The 17,033-nt window shown below is 46.4% G+C and overlaps 1 protein-coding gene across 1 annotated transcript; it reads left to right on the forward strand.

The window, feature by feature from the left end:
• Positions 1-15,043: 15,043 nt before the first annotated feature.
• On the forward strand, positions 15,044-16,785 carry SLC18A3 (solute carrier family 18 member A3). The gene has a single exon (XM_065746605.1). The coding sequence runs from the start codon at positions 15,044-15,046 to the stop codon at positions 16,610-16,612; it is 1,569 nt and encodes a 522-aa protein (XP_065602677.1). The 3' UTR covers positions 16,613-16,785.
• The last annotated feature ends 248 nt before the right edge of the window (positions 16,786-17,033 follow it).

The raw sequence follows: 17,033 nt of genomic DNA on the forward strand, positions 1-17,033 counted from the left end.
CCAAGACATGAAGGTGCATTTCAGACTGCTGACATGAAAGAGCAGAAGTGTCTAACACACTGGCAGCCCACTCTGTTTGTCAAAGGAGCTCAGGTACAGCTCAGTTTCTGATTTGTCTCAGACTTACAGGACAGAGCTGCCTGTAGCAAGTTAGGAGTTCACTTGGGGTCTCCTCAGGCCAACTGCCTCTGGCAGCACAGCTCACTGCAGCTTAATCAGCTCTAAGCAGCCCAGACAGAGCAGCTGCTGTTTGCCTTGTGCTCTTGCATAAATGCTGCAGATTTCACTGTGGAATCTGGGTTCAACAAACCAGGAGCAAATAAAGACAGCTGACAATGATATCCAAGCATCTGAGCAGATTGCCCTTTAGAAGAAGCAAACTTTGTCAGAAAAAAATTTGTTTTTCTAAGAAAGTTGAGTTTTTAAGATCTCCATTGATCATAAAATAGTATATTCACTCTCAGAGAGGAAACCTTTATGATGATTTTCAGAAATGCTCAGAGAATACAAAATTAACCGTTTCCCATACAAAATTCCTGTTGGAAAGAATAACTGTAAGAAAATTCCTACACAAGGATGAAGTAAAACAAAGCAAACTTGCTTGAAAGAAGTAAAGGTTTTTTAATCAATCAAGCAAGCAGAAAGATATCTACATTTTTCAAGAAATAAACCAACTTCTATGACCAAAAAAAAAAAAAAAAAAAAAAAACTGTCTTGTAATTGTTAACTCCTTTCAAGTAATTCTACCACTACTCACCATCACTCTATATGGGATCTACCCAAACTATTTTACATTTCTTAATAATTTATTTCTATAAAAATGTATAACTGCCATCACAACCTCAAAGGCATAAAATCAGCTGATCTTTCCGTGCAGAATTTGTGCAAGCATGCATATGACAAGAACAGTTTGTCAAAGCAGTAAATTAGTGCTCATAGAAAGAACAAAGTTTCTCTAGGAAACAGCCAAAATGCAAGAGCAAATATTGAACAAGGGAGCTCTGCCAACCTGTAGGTAGAATTTATTTCTTGATATGCACCAGTAAGCAAGTTTCTTCTTACTTAAAAGAAAATCTTTGTATGCAAATGGTGGCTTTAGAGTTTTGTGCTAAGGAATGAAAAAGCAGCAGTTGCTCCATAGCCCAAATATGAAAATAAAATATGTTTTCTCATCTAAATGAGACACAGAAATGCTGTGCTGTCAGTAACAATAAAATACTAACTAGTAAATAGAAGAGAGTTATAGTAAATAGAAAGAACCCTATTCCCTGCCAGGCTGTGTCTCGTATAGCAACTGACATATGTGCAAAGAAAAATGAAATTCCATCAAATAACGCTTCTCCATCTGCTTACACTCAGCATCTTCTATGCTCCCGCCCTCTTTTGCTCCCTTGCTTGTCTAAGCGCAAGGCAATGGATAACTAGATCTAGGGCTGGAAAGAAAAAAGGCTTTTTCCCCTCGCAATACGCGATATCCTTGCACCCCCTACCGGGCAAAGAGTCGCGAGCAAAGAGCCCCGTCATGAAGATCATCCCTCACCGCGCTCATCTCACTGCCAGCAATTGTTTTTCATCTTCGACTTTTTATATCCTTTAACCTTGCGATATCAAATTGATTCCAATCACTATCTCTATCGACTTTAATCAAGGCCAGCAAACAGTTTATACATGGGATTAATGAGTAATAAGGGAAGCATATGTCACTTCCTTCTTCTCTGATTGCATTCTTCCAAGGTGAATCAATTCTTTGCATCTCTTAAGGAAGAAAATCTCTTATGCTGGATATAAAGACTACTTCAGTACCAAAAAGATTCATAGAATGGTACTTCAGTACCAAAAAGAAAACAATAGCAAAAAGTAACAAACCTTAAGTAGTGATGAATCATTAAATGACATTCTGTGGGGACAAACATGTACTGGCTACTGAAAACTGAGCCTTCTCCATGGACACACGGAAATCACTGCAGCACACTGCCTGTGGCAAGGGCAGGGAGCCCTTCCTGTAATCGCATTTCTCTCACTTCAAGATTTTCAGCAGCAGATCACGGCGTGACCACTTTGCTCTCATCAGTGTTATTTCTCCATTTAAATACAGGAGAAAACTTCCGTGCAACTAAGTATTAAAAATAAAGTGTTCAAGAACGTTACTAAAGAAGTCAGATACTGTGTTACGGCAGTTTATCAAGGTAGCAATACATTCATTTTTAAAGAGCATCTCTGCTGTTACATTCACAACCAGAAGGTGGCATTAAATTGCCGCAGATCTGCTCCAAGAGCCGCGAGCTGCGCAGCACACCGGAGCCTGAAAGGGAAGAGTCCTGCGTGCTTCGCGCAGCTGCAAATCCTTCCGTTAAGCTAGCACTGTGCTCAGCTCCCTGGAATTACAGCAATACAGCTAATAGTTAACTCGTGCTGCACTGGCAACAAAATGCTTTATTATTCGCTCCTGTCTGTTCCCTATGCACCTTGGGCCTCCAGCGCATCAGCCCTGGCTTTTCTGGAAGACCAGTGAAGCCACAAGCTGCAGCTCCCTGCATTCGGCCCCAGTAGACTTGGCTCCCAGATGCAGCTTGAGAACCCTTTGCACCTAGACATAAATTTAGGCAGAAGAGGCAGGGGGAGGCAGACAGGCTATGCAAATTTGCAATCAGTGGACTAACCCCACACTTGCCAGGCTCTGCACCTACTCTGGAACAACTACTGGCCCAAAAAAAAGCCGAATCGAAGTGCCAGACAACCACTGCAAAGTTCCACCAAGGGCAGAAGCAAGGCTGAATCCACTTTTTGGGCACATCAGCGCAGCAAAGATTCCTCTGCCCCCTGTAGACACATCACCCTCTTTGCATGCAAACAAAAGAACTGCAGCAAAGACAGTGAGTGTTGCTCTGCAGGACATCACCTCCCAAACAGACCACTGAACCCAAACAGATGCAGCAACTCACACTGTTAAATAATATGTACACTACTTTTATAGATGGTACCCAAGGACTGACAAGAATTTCTAAGGGGTCATTGCAGTTTTGATTCCTCCTTTAGGAGAGAACTCAGACATTTTTGCAGTCAGTGGTGATATTCGCACTGATCTGCACAGGGCAGGTTTTACTATTAGTGTGGATGAGACATGCAGTTCTGCCTTATATCAGCAGTGGAGTTACACCTCAAAAATTCAGGATGGCTTCAGAGGAATAGGTTGCCATGATCATCACCACTTACAATGTCTCCAATGAGAAGGCAAAGCTACAGGAATCAAGGAAACCTCTGCAGGTTTCCAGCAAGTCCAAGGGCCAGACTGCCACCTTGCTACTCTCATACCATTTCCATACTACTTTAGGAATGTATTCATATTCATTAACCTGGCAGAAGGTTCCCCAATTTTATGAGAGACTTTGTCCCAGTTACCTCCATTACACAACCCAGAGCCACAATACATTGGGTAGCATCTTGGGTGCACAAGCTTACATTGAAAACGTCTCCCAGATGGCTGAAGTTTCAAAAGAATGAAAACATACATGCACACCTGCATACTGACACAAAAGAAAGCCTTGGAGCCTTGAGAGCTTGCTCCAGACAGATTCCCTCCTGCCCTGCTCCAGATCTGCCCAGCTTGCCTCAGTCCTGGGTACTATACGCACTTCTGAGCAGCAGGACGCCCTGGGGCACGCACCTCTCCAGCTGGACTTCCAGCTGTCCATCATGCACGGATAGCTCTTCCATGACATAAAAATAAGAGGTTAAAAGGGAAACTGGGAATCACCTAGAAACATTTACCCCTACACTGGGCACAAAGTGAATGGCAGGATGTAAAGCAGCATTAGAGACACGTAGGCACATCTTGGCTGGCTCCTAGCCACTTGAGCTTAGTGCAATGCTAGGATTCTCAAAGCAGATTTCAACAAAATGGTCCTCTTCCCCTTGGCCTGCTGTGTCTCTCCACAAAGACACATTCGTGCCTCTGTCTTTGAAGGAGCAGGGTTTGGTGCCACGGGACTAGTTGCCACTCAGATAAGAGCTTCAAACAGCGCTCCAACCATGAACATTTGTTATCTCAACCCAGAATATAGAACATGACGACAAATTATTTTCAAATTACATATATTACACAAACACACAGGTTTCATTAAACTAAGACAGCAGAAGACAGTTATTTCACATATCATTTTTAATGTTTTTGGTCTTATTTGTCTTCAGTGAATTCTTATTCCATTTTGTTACCTCCCCTCTCCCCCACCCCACCACCTCCCAAAAAAAAAAAAAAAAGAAGAAGAAAAAAAGAAAAGAATATTTAAGACTAGAGATTGCTGTTTAGTAAAAAGTACAGTAGGAAAACAGAAAATAAAAGTAAGCAGTAAGTTGCAAAACTGAAGTATCAACATGCAGAACATTTCAAAACTGATGCAAGGTAAGACTTGATTCTGATTGTTTCCATGCAAACATGCAGGGATACTCCAGCAAACAAGAGCCCAGGCATTAAAATCTTTCTTAAGTTACAGATTAACTAGGAAGTCAATCAATAAGACTTGTTATAAAGGTAAAGCTCATTAATAATTTCACTTGCGAAAGAATATATATATATATATATATATATATATATATATATATATATATATAGTTCCCTCCCTGTCATTCAAGTAATTCAGAGAGGTTTCTGAGCTTTTTGCTGTGTTGAAGAGGAGGAAGGGGCCTCTCATGATGGACACACAAAGAAAAGTTAAGTCTTACCAATGCCCACATGTGCATGCAAAGGAAAAGAAGAGAAATGAAACCCCATTTGGGAAGAAGCCTTGCATTAGAGTTGCAAGTCATCTGCATCTCTGCAGCTTCCTGACAGCCCACAAGTCTGTGCGTCCTTCATCTGGGAGCTGGTGAGGGAGGCACCAAGAAAAGACAGAGTGAGCATGGCAACATAGCATGAGCAGATTGAGTCAAGAGCCACTCTGTACTCACAGTGTTAATGTGAGACAGGAGAGGCTTCAAGAGTCCTACTACTGCTGCCTGAGAAAATTCAAGGAAGGAAGAAGTCTGGAGTAAGCAGGCAATGGCAATTAGCTTTCAACAAAAGCACAGCAATGCTCAATCTGTAGCACGTGAGGCTACTGGAAGATTGAGTACCCAAAGCCACTGAGGAAAATGCAAACGGAGCTCCCAGAGAGGAACCATATTTCAGTAGGTCACAAGCACGCCAATAATGATTTCCACTTCATTTGTATGTGTGCTAAACATACTTGGCATTACTTCAGAGACTGAGGTCAGAAGTTCAATGAATATAGATTTTTGCTAAAGGCATTGTGCTCACAGAGGCATCTGGATCCCTGCTAGGGGAGGGTCAGAGCCAGGTTTGCACTAACCCTTAATCTCTGCCCTGTCCTGGTAGGGTTTTCTGGTTGAGATCCATTACTCAACAGCATGCAATACTTGAACAGCTCTCCTGATAGCAAAATACACCCACATTTAATTCCTCACTAGCAGAATTTAGTTCTTTCTATGTAACTGGCACTCTGAGAATCAGCCAGAAAACCTCACCTTGCATGTTACTTCACCGCCAGGAGCCTCCAAAACAGCAATCAGGAAGCCTGTAAAACAAGGCTAATCTTCATTTTTGTTATCTCACAATAGCATTTTCATAGTATCAATGCCCTGGGCCAACAAGAACCTTCCTAGGCTCCAGATCCCCTTCAGTACAACTTCCAAAAAAGTACAGCACACCAATAAATCCACTCATACATATATGAGGGAGTGCAGGACAGCCCACTTCCCTACCATCCATCAGGTAAAGGTAGGTAATTGCATAAGAGCATACTTAAGCACTAACATTAGCCAGTGCCCAAAGCAAAGTACACCCATACAGAAAAGGCACCAGGTTGTTCTCCATACTCACTCCCTTTCACTCTGTTCTTTTCTTTTTCTGCCTCCCTAACTTGGGGAGTGCAACATTTTGGTCCTCAGAAGGCAACATCTGCAAGTGCATTGACAGGAGGAACATTTAGAAGAAGCCACTCAAGTTGTACACCAAGAAGATTCTATCTCAAATTACATTCTAAAGGAAGCTTTGGACCAACCTTATCACGGTGAGGCATAGCAAATGCCTGCAGCCTTAGATGCTTCACTGCCTGCCTCCCTGTTATGTGCTAGCTCTGAGCTGACTTGCACTGACCTAAGAGAAGCACTTAGCAAAGAAAGGTCTGCCAGCTGATCACTTAGTTTCTTGGCAACACCGATTGCGTTTTAACCTCACTCTTTAGGCTTTGGTGGCTTTAGGATATCAATGCCACACGCTCTGAGATACATGGTGGAGTTCCCACAAACACCTCACACTCTCTCCTTACTGCTCTGGTAGCATCTAGGTGTTCCTGCTTTGGGGTAGGCTGGAAAAACATGACCTAAAAGTACTGGTCTCTGTCTGAGGAAGATAACAGAGCTGCAGCAAAAGCAAGAGCCACAAACACAATGTTGTAGGAACCCCTTTGCGTCATTCATTGATTTCTTGGCTTTCTTGCTTTTCTCTGAAACATACCCACACTACAGAGGCTCTGATGACTCACTGAGCTTCAGTATATAGTTCAACTTCCTTTACAGTGAATCAACAGAAAAGAAGGAAGGATTCTGTCATCACCAGATGTGTTACACTGGCTGAACTTTCCAGCTATGAGTAGTCTCACTGAAGTTTGCCAGTGAAACAGTGGATCTAATCTTCCATAGAAACCATAAGGAGACTCATGGGAAAAAGACTAGAGGCTTTCACTAACTTGCAAAGGGCTTGGTTAAACAGGTTTCAGGTAATGAGTATCGGCTAGGGAAGACGGGGATTCATTTTTCAAGGACTCCTGTGCAATTCTCTTGAACTTCAATAGTAACTTGCACTGCATGCATCGTCAGGTTGACTTTTCACATGGAGAGAGAAAAAGAAACAAAAGAAAACAAACTTATTCTCACTCTCTTTTCATAAAGGACCTTTTTTTTTTTTTAATTAAATTTCCCATAGTGACCACTGCAATCTAAATTTAACTAAGTGACTTTTTGATTTCCATCAGTAACCATTTGTACCACTTGATTTAACCAACTCACTAAAGCATAAGAAAAACATTGCAAGACAACCTTCTTGAGTCAGTGGATAAGAAGGAAAGCTTACCTGAACATTATTAAATCACCACAATCAATTGCATCCCACAGCTTATGCTCCAATTCCACTGGCTGAAAAGGTACAAGCTAGCTGATTTACACACATATGTGAAGTCATTCACACACAACAGTTTTCCACCTCAGAGCAATAAAATTAATAACTAGACCTCCTCAGCTTTCAAGCATTTAGGAACCCAGAAGCACCAGAGCCAGATCCTCAGGAAATACATTAGGCTGCTCATGAAAGAAATTAGGGTCTGGCTGCCAGAGCTACCACAGCACCTGGTTGTCCCACTCTAGCAACAGATTACCCCATGGTATTGACCTTCTTGCTCTGGATTAATTCTTTTAATTGTCCCATCACATCTTTTCCCATTAAGCAGATGTAACTTGTTCAAGCACATGCAGATTGATTTACGACAGCGCTAGCGATATTAATCAGACACCTTTTCTCTATTTAATTCTCACCATAAGAGATGCAGGACAATGGCTTCCTACAAGTGGACTGCAGCCTTTTGCCTTGAAATCAAAAAGAGCCTCACAGCAAGAACGGAATTACTCCACAGTAAAAGGAGATGGCTTCCACCTGTGTTATGGGTAAGGCAAGGTCATTTCCACCTGTTCTTCATTCTCAAGTGCTATCTTCTTTAAATATAGCTGCAATCAAGGAAATTGAAAGTGTCTCTAAGTTCACTGTTAGGAACTTATGTATACTGAAATCCTAAGGCCTTCTCAGGAGGCAAAGTGTTCCTATTTGTCTCCATTTGGAGGTGCCTTCCTTCAAAGCATTCAACGTCTCTTAGCTTACTGCTGTGTGTTCCCTGCATTTCCCTTTCACTGAAGTAATGTCCATAGTTCAGAAGCCTGCACAAAACAGCCTTTTTTTCCATACGAATAGTTTAGGTCATGCAACATGCAGTACATAATGTACAGGCAGTGTGTAGATGGTAGAAAAACATGAATTATTGGTGTTATTGAAAACTCATAAAGATTAAAAAACTCTTAGGGTATCCTACAGATCCAAGATACTTTTTATTTTATCATCATGTTCAAAGTAAAGCCAATTAGATATGTTCACTAAGAAAGATGTTCATGTAGGTGCCGCCATCTCACTGAAATTCAAGGAAAACTCAACCCTTACCATGTTTCAGGAGGGAAGAAAAGAAAAAAACACACGTACATACTTTGCCAAACTGCTGAAAACACAAGTTCTGGTTCTGACTCTAACCTACATAACCACACTGTTTGTGACTACAGCCAGGACACCAGCAGAGCCATCATGTTTTGACAGCAAATCCCATGCATTTTCCTACCAGCAACAGGGCTCAGAATAAGAGTTCTCTCAGCACATCCTCCCGGGTACACCTTCCACCGCCCCGTCCTGCATGACTAGCATCCAGGCTTCTCTTTCCTCAGATCTGCAAATCCTCCAGACAGTTTTTGGTACAGCATCTAAGCACAAACTTACTGGTTATGCTGACAAATCTCAGCACTTCTTAAGAATTTTTTCCATTTACTGAACTAGCCTTCTTCAGTTCAGGGGGAAATGGGAGAAGTAGTAAGACACTTACCTAATAATTTTAATAGAGAGCAACTCTTGTGCTGAGAGCAACTCACAACATTTCCAAACAAAATAAGTGACACAATTGTAACAGTACTCTCAGAAGATTCATGTTCATGAGCAAAGACCAAAAAAAAAAAAAAAAGATATCTGATCAGATCAATTATTAATTTTGGATTATCCTTTCAGCACTACTCAAAAATATCTAAGGCTGCTTTGCTAGATCTGAAAGCACCTGGAGGAGTCAGTGTGCCCTGTGAACCTAGCAGACAGCCTTCCGCTGACAAGGAACACTTGGGCAGTATGCTGCTCTGTGCACAGTGAAATTATTGTCTTCATTTTTCTGCCTCCACTTATGGGTTACTCCAGACCTCACTCCAACAGAAGCTTCAAGACAGCACTTGTGTCCCACCTCAAGAGTAGCTTGAGCCCATCTCCCTTAGCAGAATCAGTCTCAGCCTTGGGTCTTCCACTGCCTTTATCTATGTTGTGAAAGTGAGCATTTTTTTGCCTTGTACTCAAGTGTTTCTTATTCTTCAAAATAACATAGACCTTCAGAACATTCACATAAAGAATGAAAGCTTATGAATATAACCCCTTGTGAACAAAAGAATGCAATGAGAATAGATGGGCAAGAGCAGTAATAAATTCTACCCCACAGCCTCACTTGGCAAGACTATAATATAGTCACAGGACTAAGTATCTTAACACACAGTAATTATTCTAGGTGTACCTTCTCTGAATTTTCTGTATCACCTGAAAAAGTAAGAGACATGGCAATGTTGTGTTCTTTGTCTCCAGACACCAGTGCCTCTTTCATACTTTACACACAATTGTCTCCTTTGTGATAATTTCGTAGTAAGTCATTACAAAATTGCCAGATGCCAGAGCTTTCTTTAACAGACAGTGGAATTTCACTTAGATATTATGGAGACACAATCTGATTTGCATCTTGTCACTGGTATATGTCACATATAATATATTCAGCAAACATGTTTTTGTTTCTCTGCGAAGAGATTTGCCTCTCTGTTTCAGTAAAGCATTCACATGCATTTTTTTCTGTTTGGGATGACGCTGATCCCTTTACAGATTACCAAACCAAAACACTTGGCAGGTTATTCGAAATATCCTTCTTCTGTAGCCAGCATGACAAAAATGCCCAGCATGATGGAAACCCACATTTAAACTGTCAGCAAATCAGATTGCCAATCTGACACCGCTTTGAGAGCAACAGAAACTATTTCTGAGCCTATGGAAGATGTGTTTCCTGCTGTCTCAGCTCTGAGAGGCAGTTAAGCAACAGGGAGCTAATGAGGAACTTGATTTGGGCTGCAGCAAAGCTCCAAAATGTGAGCAGACACGAGCAGCTAGTAGGAAACACACTGAGGATCAGCAATGTCAAAATGCATTGCTTGTTTCTGCTCACTGGAAAATTAGGTAAGAAATGAGTGCAGGAACAAACTTGAAGCTTTTTTGAACAAGAAAAGCTTATGCATTCTTGCAATTGAAAAGCTGAATACTTTGGGTAACTTTGGAGAAAAAAAAAAAAAAAAAAAACTTCTCTGGAGCAAAGGAAAAACAGACAAAAATGATGCCGAAGTACTGGGGAGAAAAGCAGCCACTGGGAGAAGTGGCATCTTCCCAGATCTTACAGCTGCTTCTTGCATCTCAGAGATGGATACCAGTGCAGTATTTGTAGTCCTTGCCGAGTCTGTGACTGGCAGATCAAATGTTTGAAGGGTAAAAAGAAGAGACAAGGATGGATTAAGGTGACACTAATAGCAGACACAGACATAGCAGGAAGAAAACAGGAGAAGAAATTTCAGACTGAACATTAGGAGACTACTCAAGCCATGAATTTTGTTGGACAGCAAAGTATTCTGAGGAGGGAGGTGGAAATTCCATGTTCTCAGACATTTAAAACTAAAGGTATGCCCTGCAATTTCAGGGTTGGAAGACACTACAATATAACAGCTATCCTTTAGCTCTAAGTTCCCAGCTGTCTATTACAACTAACAAGAACATCAAGTACTGCTAGAATTGCCATAAGTCTGGGCATAAGCCTTTGAATTACTTTCTTCCTTCCCTTTCTCATCCATTTTTCTGTCCCTCTCTAAGCACTGTTGCCAAAGAGTGAAGCAGCATGAAGTATGGGTGCAACATAAAAACAAAACAGATCGTTTACCATTCCTTAAAAAAAAAAAAAAAAGTTAGGGCAACCATTTTTAAAAAGAAGTTCTGCTTATTAAACACAGCTTGTACAGAAATTGATGGGTGCATTTCATGTACAGTTCCCATCCCTCATCACTTCTGGACTGCACAAGAAGTTTTGACTTCAGGAATAAATTACAATAGGCCTGGCCTTCCCAGACAGCTGCTTCTGAGAGTTCACACCGAGAACCCCAGTGGTGGAAAGGACTGAGGCTTGTACCCGCAGTGCTGTCAACTAGACTTGGCAAGCAGGACCAAGCCCTGCCTGGCCTCCCCTCCCATGCCACCACACTGGCACTGCCAGCCACAGGATCTTCCAACATCTGCCAGGGCTCCTTTCCTCTGCACACAAAAGCTCCTGTGGGTGCTTAGCTCCCATGCCTGTACCTGTGTGCCTGTCAGCCTTGGGAAAGATTTTAGTGCTTAGCAAGATGGGCAGGAAGCTTGGCTGCCTTAGGTTCATACCTAGTAGCTAGGGCAAAAGAACAAACATTTTCTCAGTAATTCCACTCATGCAATAATTTATTTGTTTCTAACTGCCTCACCATTTCATGCACCAAACTGCACCTGAAAAGGAGCTCCTGAAAATGGACTCAACCTTCTTTCTTCTTCCTTCTTCCCTACCGCACTGTTAAAGCTTTTAACATCCTTGTCAAAGTGGGTGAGCCTCTCCTGTTTGACAGGATCAGATCAGCACGTCTTTTAATCAGAAATGACGTAGAAAAGAAACACATAATTAGTTAAGCACTAAGTGCTAAAAACTCTTGCTGTACCCTGAAGAGGACAAGCTGTCTGTTGCAGACATTAAGTACTTGGGCTATTAAGAAAATTAATATTTTGCAGACACGAGGAACTCTAACTCTGAGTCATTGTGTTTGGACTCCTCGTATCAGAAAGTTTTTCTCCTGTGGAAGGAAGACTTTTAAGGACACCCAATTAACTTAAGTCCATTCCTGACAGCAGAGTGCATCACTGCACTTGGTGCTTCTTTCTCTCTCTCTCAATCTCTCCCTCCATAAAATTACCTCGATACAGCATCAAAACCAACGGTCATCCTCAAGTGTGAAAAATATTCATTCAATAGGCAGTGGGACAAGCAAGTACAGATTGTATACAGCCTTTTTAAATTATTATTTTTAATTACTTTTTTTTTTTTTACCTATAAATACCCGGATATTTATTTTGATGTTTGGAAAAAAATCTTTTCCAAAATTCCCTACTTAGGTAGATCTTACTTCTAAAGATATACTGAGTGTTAGAAGGGGAACCATCTGGTCTTACTAAACCCTTGTGTTCAACCAATTGATATCATTATCAGAGGGATAGGTTTATATGCTTATATGTATTCTGTATATTTTTCTTCTGAAGTGACAAAGACCCTAAACATAATTTCCATTCCAGGGTCCTGAGCCTTTCTTGAGCATGAGAATAAGTTCCAGTATATGGCAAAGCTGCCATCATGACCTTTGTTTTCCTTCATCCACAGCCTCTACAACAAAGAAAATACTAAGAGTTCTGGTGTAGTAACTTCGGTCCTTTATACAGACCTAAAATATTTTTTTTCTCCTTGACATTAAAACTGGTTTTCCAAAACTGCATGTTCTGCTCTGGAGGACAAATGAAGTACATCACCTCCTCCACGTGCCTCTTCTCAGACCAAATAAGTTACATCTTCTGGGCTTTGAGACAGAAGAACGAAATGGTAAAAGTCATCCTGTCTCATCTCGCCCTGTAGTTCTACCCCAAATATAAGTTTCTAAGCTAAATGCCAGGGAGAAGGTCTTTTTTAACTTTTAATTTACTGTGGTTCATCAGCTTTGACCACATCTGAAGGTCCATTTTCTCCCCATTAGTTCTGCCTAGTCAAAGAAGCTCACGTAGCGATGACGCACCTCTTGTAGATAAGGGTATCCACTGATTTGATTTACTAAGGAGGCTAAATTTATTATGCAACGTTTTACAAGTATAATTCTGCCTTCCCTTGATGGAAATAAATTCGATATCAGCTCCCCTGAGACAGGAGAACCAGTCCCTTTATTATCCAGACATGACCCCCAGAGCCGGCTTCCATTTTAGAGACGGGAAATAGCCATATCTCTGATTAAAAGGGAAAGTTTAATCAAATAAAGTGCCTCATCAAGCGAGAGCCAAGATTCCAATACTCCTGACTGCAGCACAGCAATGATCCAAAGTCATATCTGCCCCCAGCCCATTACCGTTTACTGCAAACGTGACATCCATCCCAAATAGGAGGCACATCCTTCAAGAGCTTCCCTGTTACCCCAGGAGCTGTTCCTTCCGTGACCTGCAGAGACAAGTTTTTCAGGCTGCTCTCCAGGCTCTGTTCAAGGAACCTGAGGAGGAAAGGATTTGTCTGTTTGAGGATTTTTTTGTGCAACTAGGTCAGTTTCACAGGTAGCAAGTAGTCTGAGCCATGCTGACGCATGCAGCAGCCCTGGCCTCCAGGTCAGTGCCCTTTCCAGTAAGGCTCTTCATTCTTGCAGGGACTTTGCTTCTACACTCTGAAGTAGGCTGCGGGAGCAGCAGAACACTGGCTTCCTTGGAGTCCCAGATCGGGAGCCCTGTCCCTACTCTCAGTGGTGTATTCCTGTACTTTCACATTGGGCAATAAACAAATAACAATTACGATGAAGGTATGGATGTCTTGGGGAAATATTAAATGCGTTTTAAGCCTCTGCTTTGGTGTAAGTACAGTGAGATCTGTATGCTACTCCATGCAGAGATCCATCTTAATGTCTTGTTGGTCATCCAGACAGTCTTCTTGCAACAGAGCAAGATACAGCAACTGACAGATAAATCATCTCCCTTTCAGCTGTGCAAGCCTAGCTACGCAAGCAAATGAAGGCGCCTGAACTCCTCAGCAGCTCGTCTGAGAGATCCTGCTGTTTCACACAGACCTCTACAGATCCCCTCCTCGGATCAGCCCAAGCCTCGTTTCTGCTACAGGAGCACTAACATTCACCCTCTGCTTTAAAGAAAGAGCATCTTCCTTACACCGCAGCCTTTGCGCCGCGCGGGGCTGCTTGTTCCGCAGGGCTTCCAGCAGCAGCACTGCCCAGACACACACGGCAAGTATGTCATGCCACCGCAGCTGAGGTTTTCGCTCTGGTATTTGTCTGAGTACTACACGCACGCACGCAGGAAGATGGTGACTGCTTTAGTCTCTGCTTTCCAGTCCGGTTCGAGTGGCCCCCGGGGAGGGAGTGCTGGCACCCCCGGGGAGGGGCAGGGCTCAGCCCGGCCTCGTGTGGCCCCGCTCCTGGTCACGGACCCACTCGAGCGCCGCCTCTCCCTGCGTTACACGGCCCCGCAGCCGCGAATGTGCCAGAGCGGGCAGCCCAGGCGGGCTGCTCTCGGCTAGACGGCAGCAGCCGGTTCCTCCTCTCCGCGTCCCCAGGGACGGTCGAGGAGGGTTGGCAGTTCCCCGGGGCACCGGCGGGGTCGGAGCGGCTTCTAGGGCTCGCACCGCACACAGTCGCCGGCTACCGACCCCGGAGACATCGGGCCGTTCCTCCGAGGAGGCTGCGGCGCCGGGGCAAGAGGACACGAGAGCGCTGCCCGGAGCTCCGGCAGCCGCCCGTCGGGCCCGGCCCTCTGCCCCTCCGCCACCCGGGCCCCGAGGGAAGCGACGAGCGAGGGCTGCGGGAGGCTGCCAGGGCAGAGGGGAGGCAGAGGGGCCGCCGCCAGAACCGCTCGGAGTTCCGCGGGCTGCGCGCCGTCGAGGCGGCGAGAACAGCCGGCGAGCCCCCGCCTCGTTTGCCGGAGCCGCCCCTCGCCGCGCCCTCGGCATCCCTCGGATGCGCGACTCCCGCAGCCCCCTTCCCACGGACGGGCAGCGCTGCCGGAGCCGCGCTGCGGGGCGGAGCGCGGGCGGGGAGCGGGGGGGGGGGGGGGTGGTTGGGGGGGGAGACGCGGGGCCGGCGCGGCAGCGGCGGGGGCGGGTGGGGTTTCCGTGCGCGGAGCTTATTAGTGTGGTGATGGAGGGCCGGCCCCTCGGAGCCGCCTCGCAGCGGCGGCGCGGGCTGGCGGCGGTCGCCGGGAGGTGAGCGGCGGCGGTTCGGGCGGCGGAGGCGGCGGGGCCGCCCCCCCGTCCCCCCTGCGGGCGGCGGCGGGGCGGCGGCGGCGCCGGAGGCGATGGCGGAGGAGGGGGGCGCGGGCCGGGCGCGGGCCGCCGTGGCGCGGCTCTCGGAAGCGGTGGGCGAGCGGCGGCGGCGGCTGGGCACGGCCATGGGGGACGCGCGGCGGCAGCGGCGGCTGCTGCTGGTGGTGGTGTGCGTGGCTCTGCTGCTGGACAACATGCTCTACATGGTCATCGTGCCCATCATCCCCGAGTACTTCGCGGCCGTGCACGGCGGCGGGGGCGACGGCGGGGAGGGCGAGAGCGGCGGCGGCAACCGGAGCCTCCTGCCGGCGCGGTACCCGCCGGCCACGGGGGACAACGAGGACGTGCAGATCGGGGTGCTGTTCGCCTCCAAGGCCATGCTGCAGCTGCTGGTGAACCCGCTCAGCGGCACCCTCATCGACCGCGTGGGCTACGAGGCGCCGCTGCTGGCCGGGCTGGCCGTCATGTTCCTCTCCACCACCACCTTCGCCTTCGCGGGGAACTACGCGACGCTGTTCGCGGCGCGCAGCCTGCAGGGGCTGGGCTCGGCCTTCGCCGACACGGCGGGCATCGCGCTCATCGCCGACCGCTACGCCGAGGAGCCGGCGCGGAGCCGCGCCCTGGGCACGGCGCTGGCCTGCATCTCCTTCGGCAGCCTGGCCGCGCCCCCGTTCGGCGGCGTGCTCTACGAGTTCGCCGGCAAGCAGGTGCCCTTCCTCGTGCTGGCCTGCGTCTGCCTGCTCGACGGGCTCCTGCTGCTGGCCCTGGCGCCGCCCTGCGCCGCGGGGGCGAGGGCCAACATGCCCGTGGGCACCCCTATCCACCGCCTCATGATAGACCCCTACATCGCCGTGGTAGCGGGGGCCCTGGCCACCTGCAACATCCCCCTGGCCTTCCTAGAGCCCACCATCGCCAACTGGATGAAAGAGTCCATGGGGGCCAGCGAGTGGGAGGTGGGCCTCACCTGGCTGCCCGCCTTCTTCCCCCACGTGCTGGGCGTCTACGTCACCGTCCGGCTGGCTGCCGCCTATCCGCACCTCCAGTGGTTTTACGGGGCCCTGGGCATGGCCATCATCGGCGCCAGCTCCTGCCTAGTGCCAGCCTGCAGGAATTTCTGGCAGGTCATCATCCCCCTCTGTGGCATCTGCTTCGGCATCGCCCTGGTGGACACGGCGCTGCTGCCCACCCTGGCCTTTTTGGTGGACGTGCGCCATGTCTCCGTCTACGGCAGCGTCTACGCCATCGCAGATATCTCCTACTGCGTGGCATACGCCCTGGGGCCCGTTGTGGCCGGCCAGATTGTACACACCATGGGCTTTGTGCAGCTCAACCTGGGCATGGGGCTCGCCAACGTGCTCTACGCCCCTGTCCTCATCTTCCTCAAAAATGTCTGCCAGATGAAACCCTCTCACTCGGAGAGGAACATCCTCCTTGAAGAAGGACCTAAGGGACTGTATGACACCATCAAAATGGAGGAGCGCAGAGGCATGGGCAAAAGCCTGAGGCCAGCGGGTGACACAGAGGAGAATGGCACGGACTCATACCGCAGGGACCTGACAGAGGTGTACGAGGAAGACTCGTCAGACTATGAATACAGTTAGGTCCTCCCACACAGACTGAGAATGAGGGGGGATGCATAGGAGAGGGGATGAGGGAATGAAAGCATTACTGCATTCCATTTCTGTACTGACGTGCAATATATACAGTTTAGCCTTTGTCATGATGTAATGGCTTTCTTCTTCTAGAGTTATTTTAATCAGTATTTCCTTCAGCGTTTTGGTGAGGGGTGGGAGAAATGCTGGAAAAAAAAAATCTGAATTATCATGGGCATCCTTCAAAAAAGAAAAAAGGAGCCAGCCTCGCAGCTGGGGTCTGATTGTGTAAAGTTTTCTCAAGCTGAAAAAGAGTGTGATATGATGTATATCTCTGAGAGAAAAAAAAAAAAAAAAAGGAAAAGCAAAGCAAAAAAAAAAGTGTACAATTTTGAATGGCATATTCAGGGACTTAATAAATCTCGTGTAC

Source organism: Cyrtonyx montezumae, unplaced genomic scaffold, assembly GCF_038088225.1.
Source record: "Cyrtonyx montezumae isolate F1298 unplaced genomic scaffold, pur_monq_1.0 scaffold_4, whole genome shotgun sequence".
NCBI classification, from domain to species: Eukaryota; Metazoa; Chordata; class Aves; order Galliformes; family Odontophoridae; genus Cyrtonyx; species Cyrtonyx montezumae.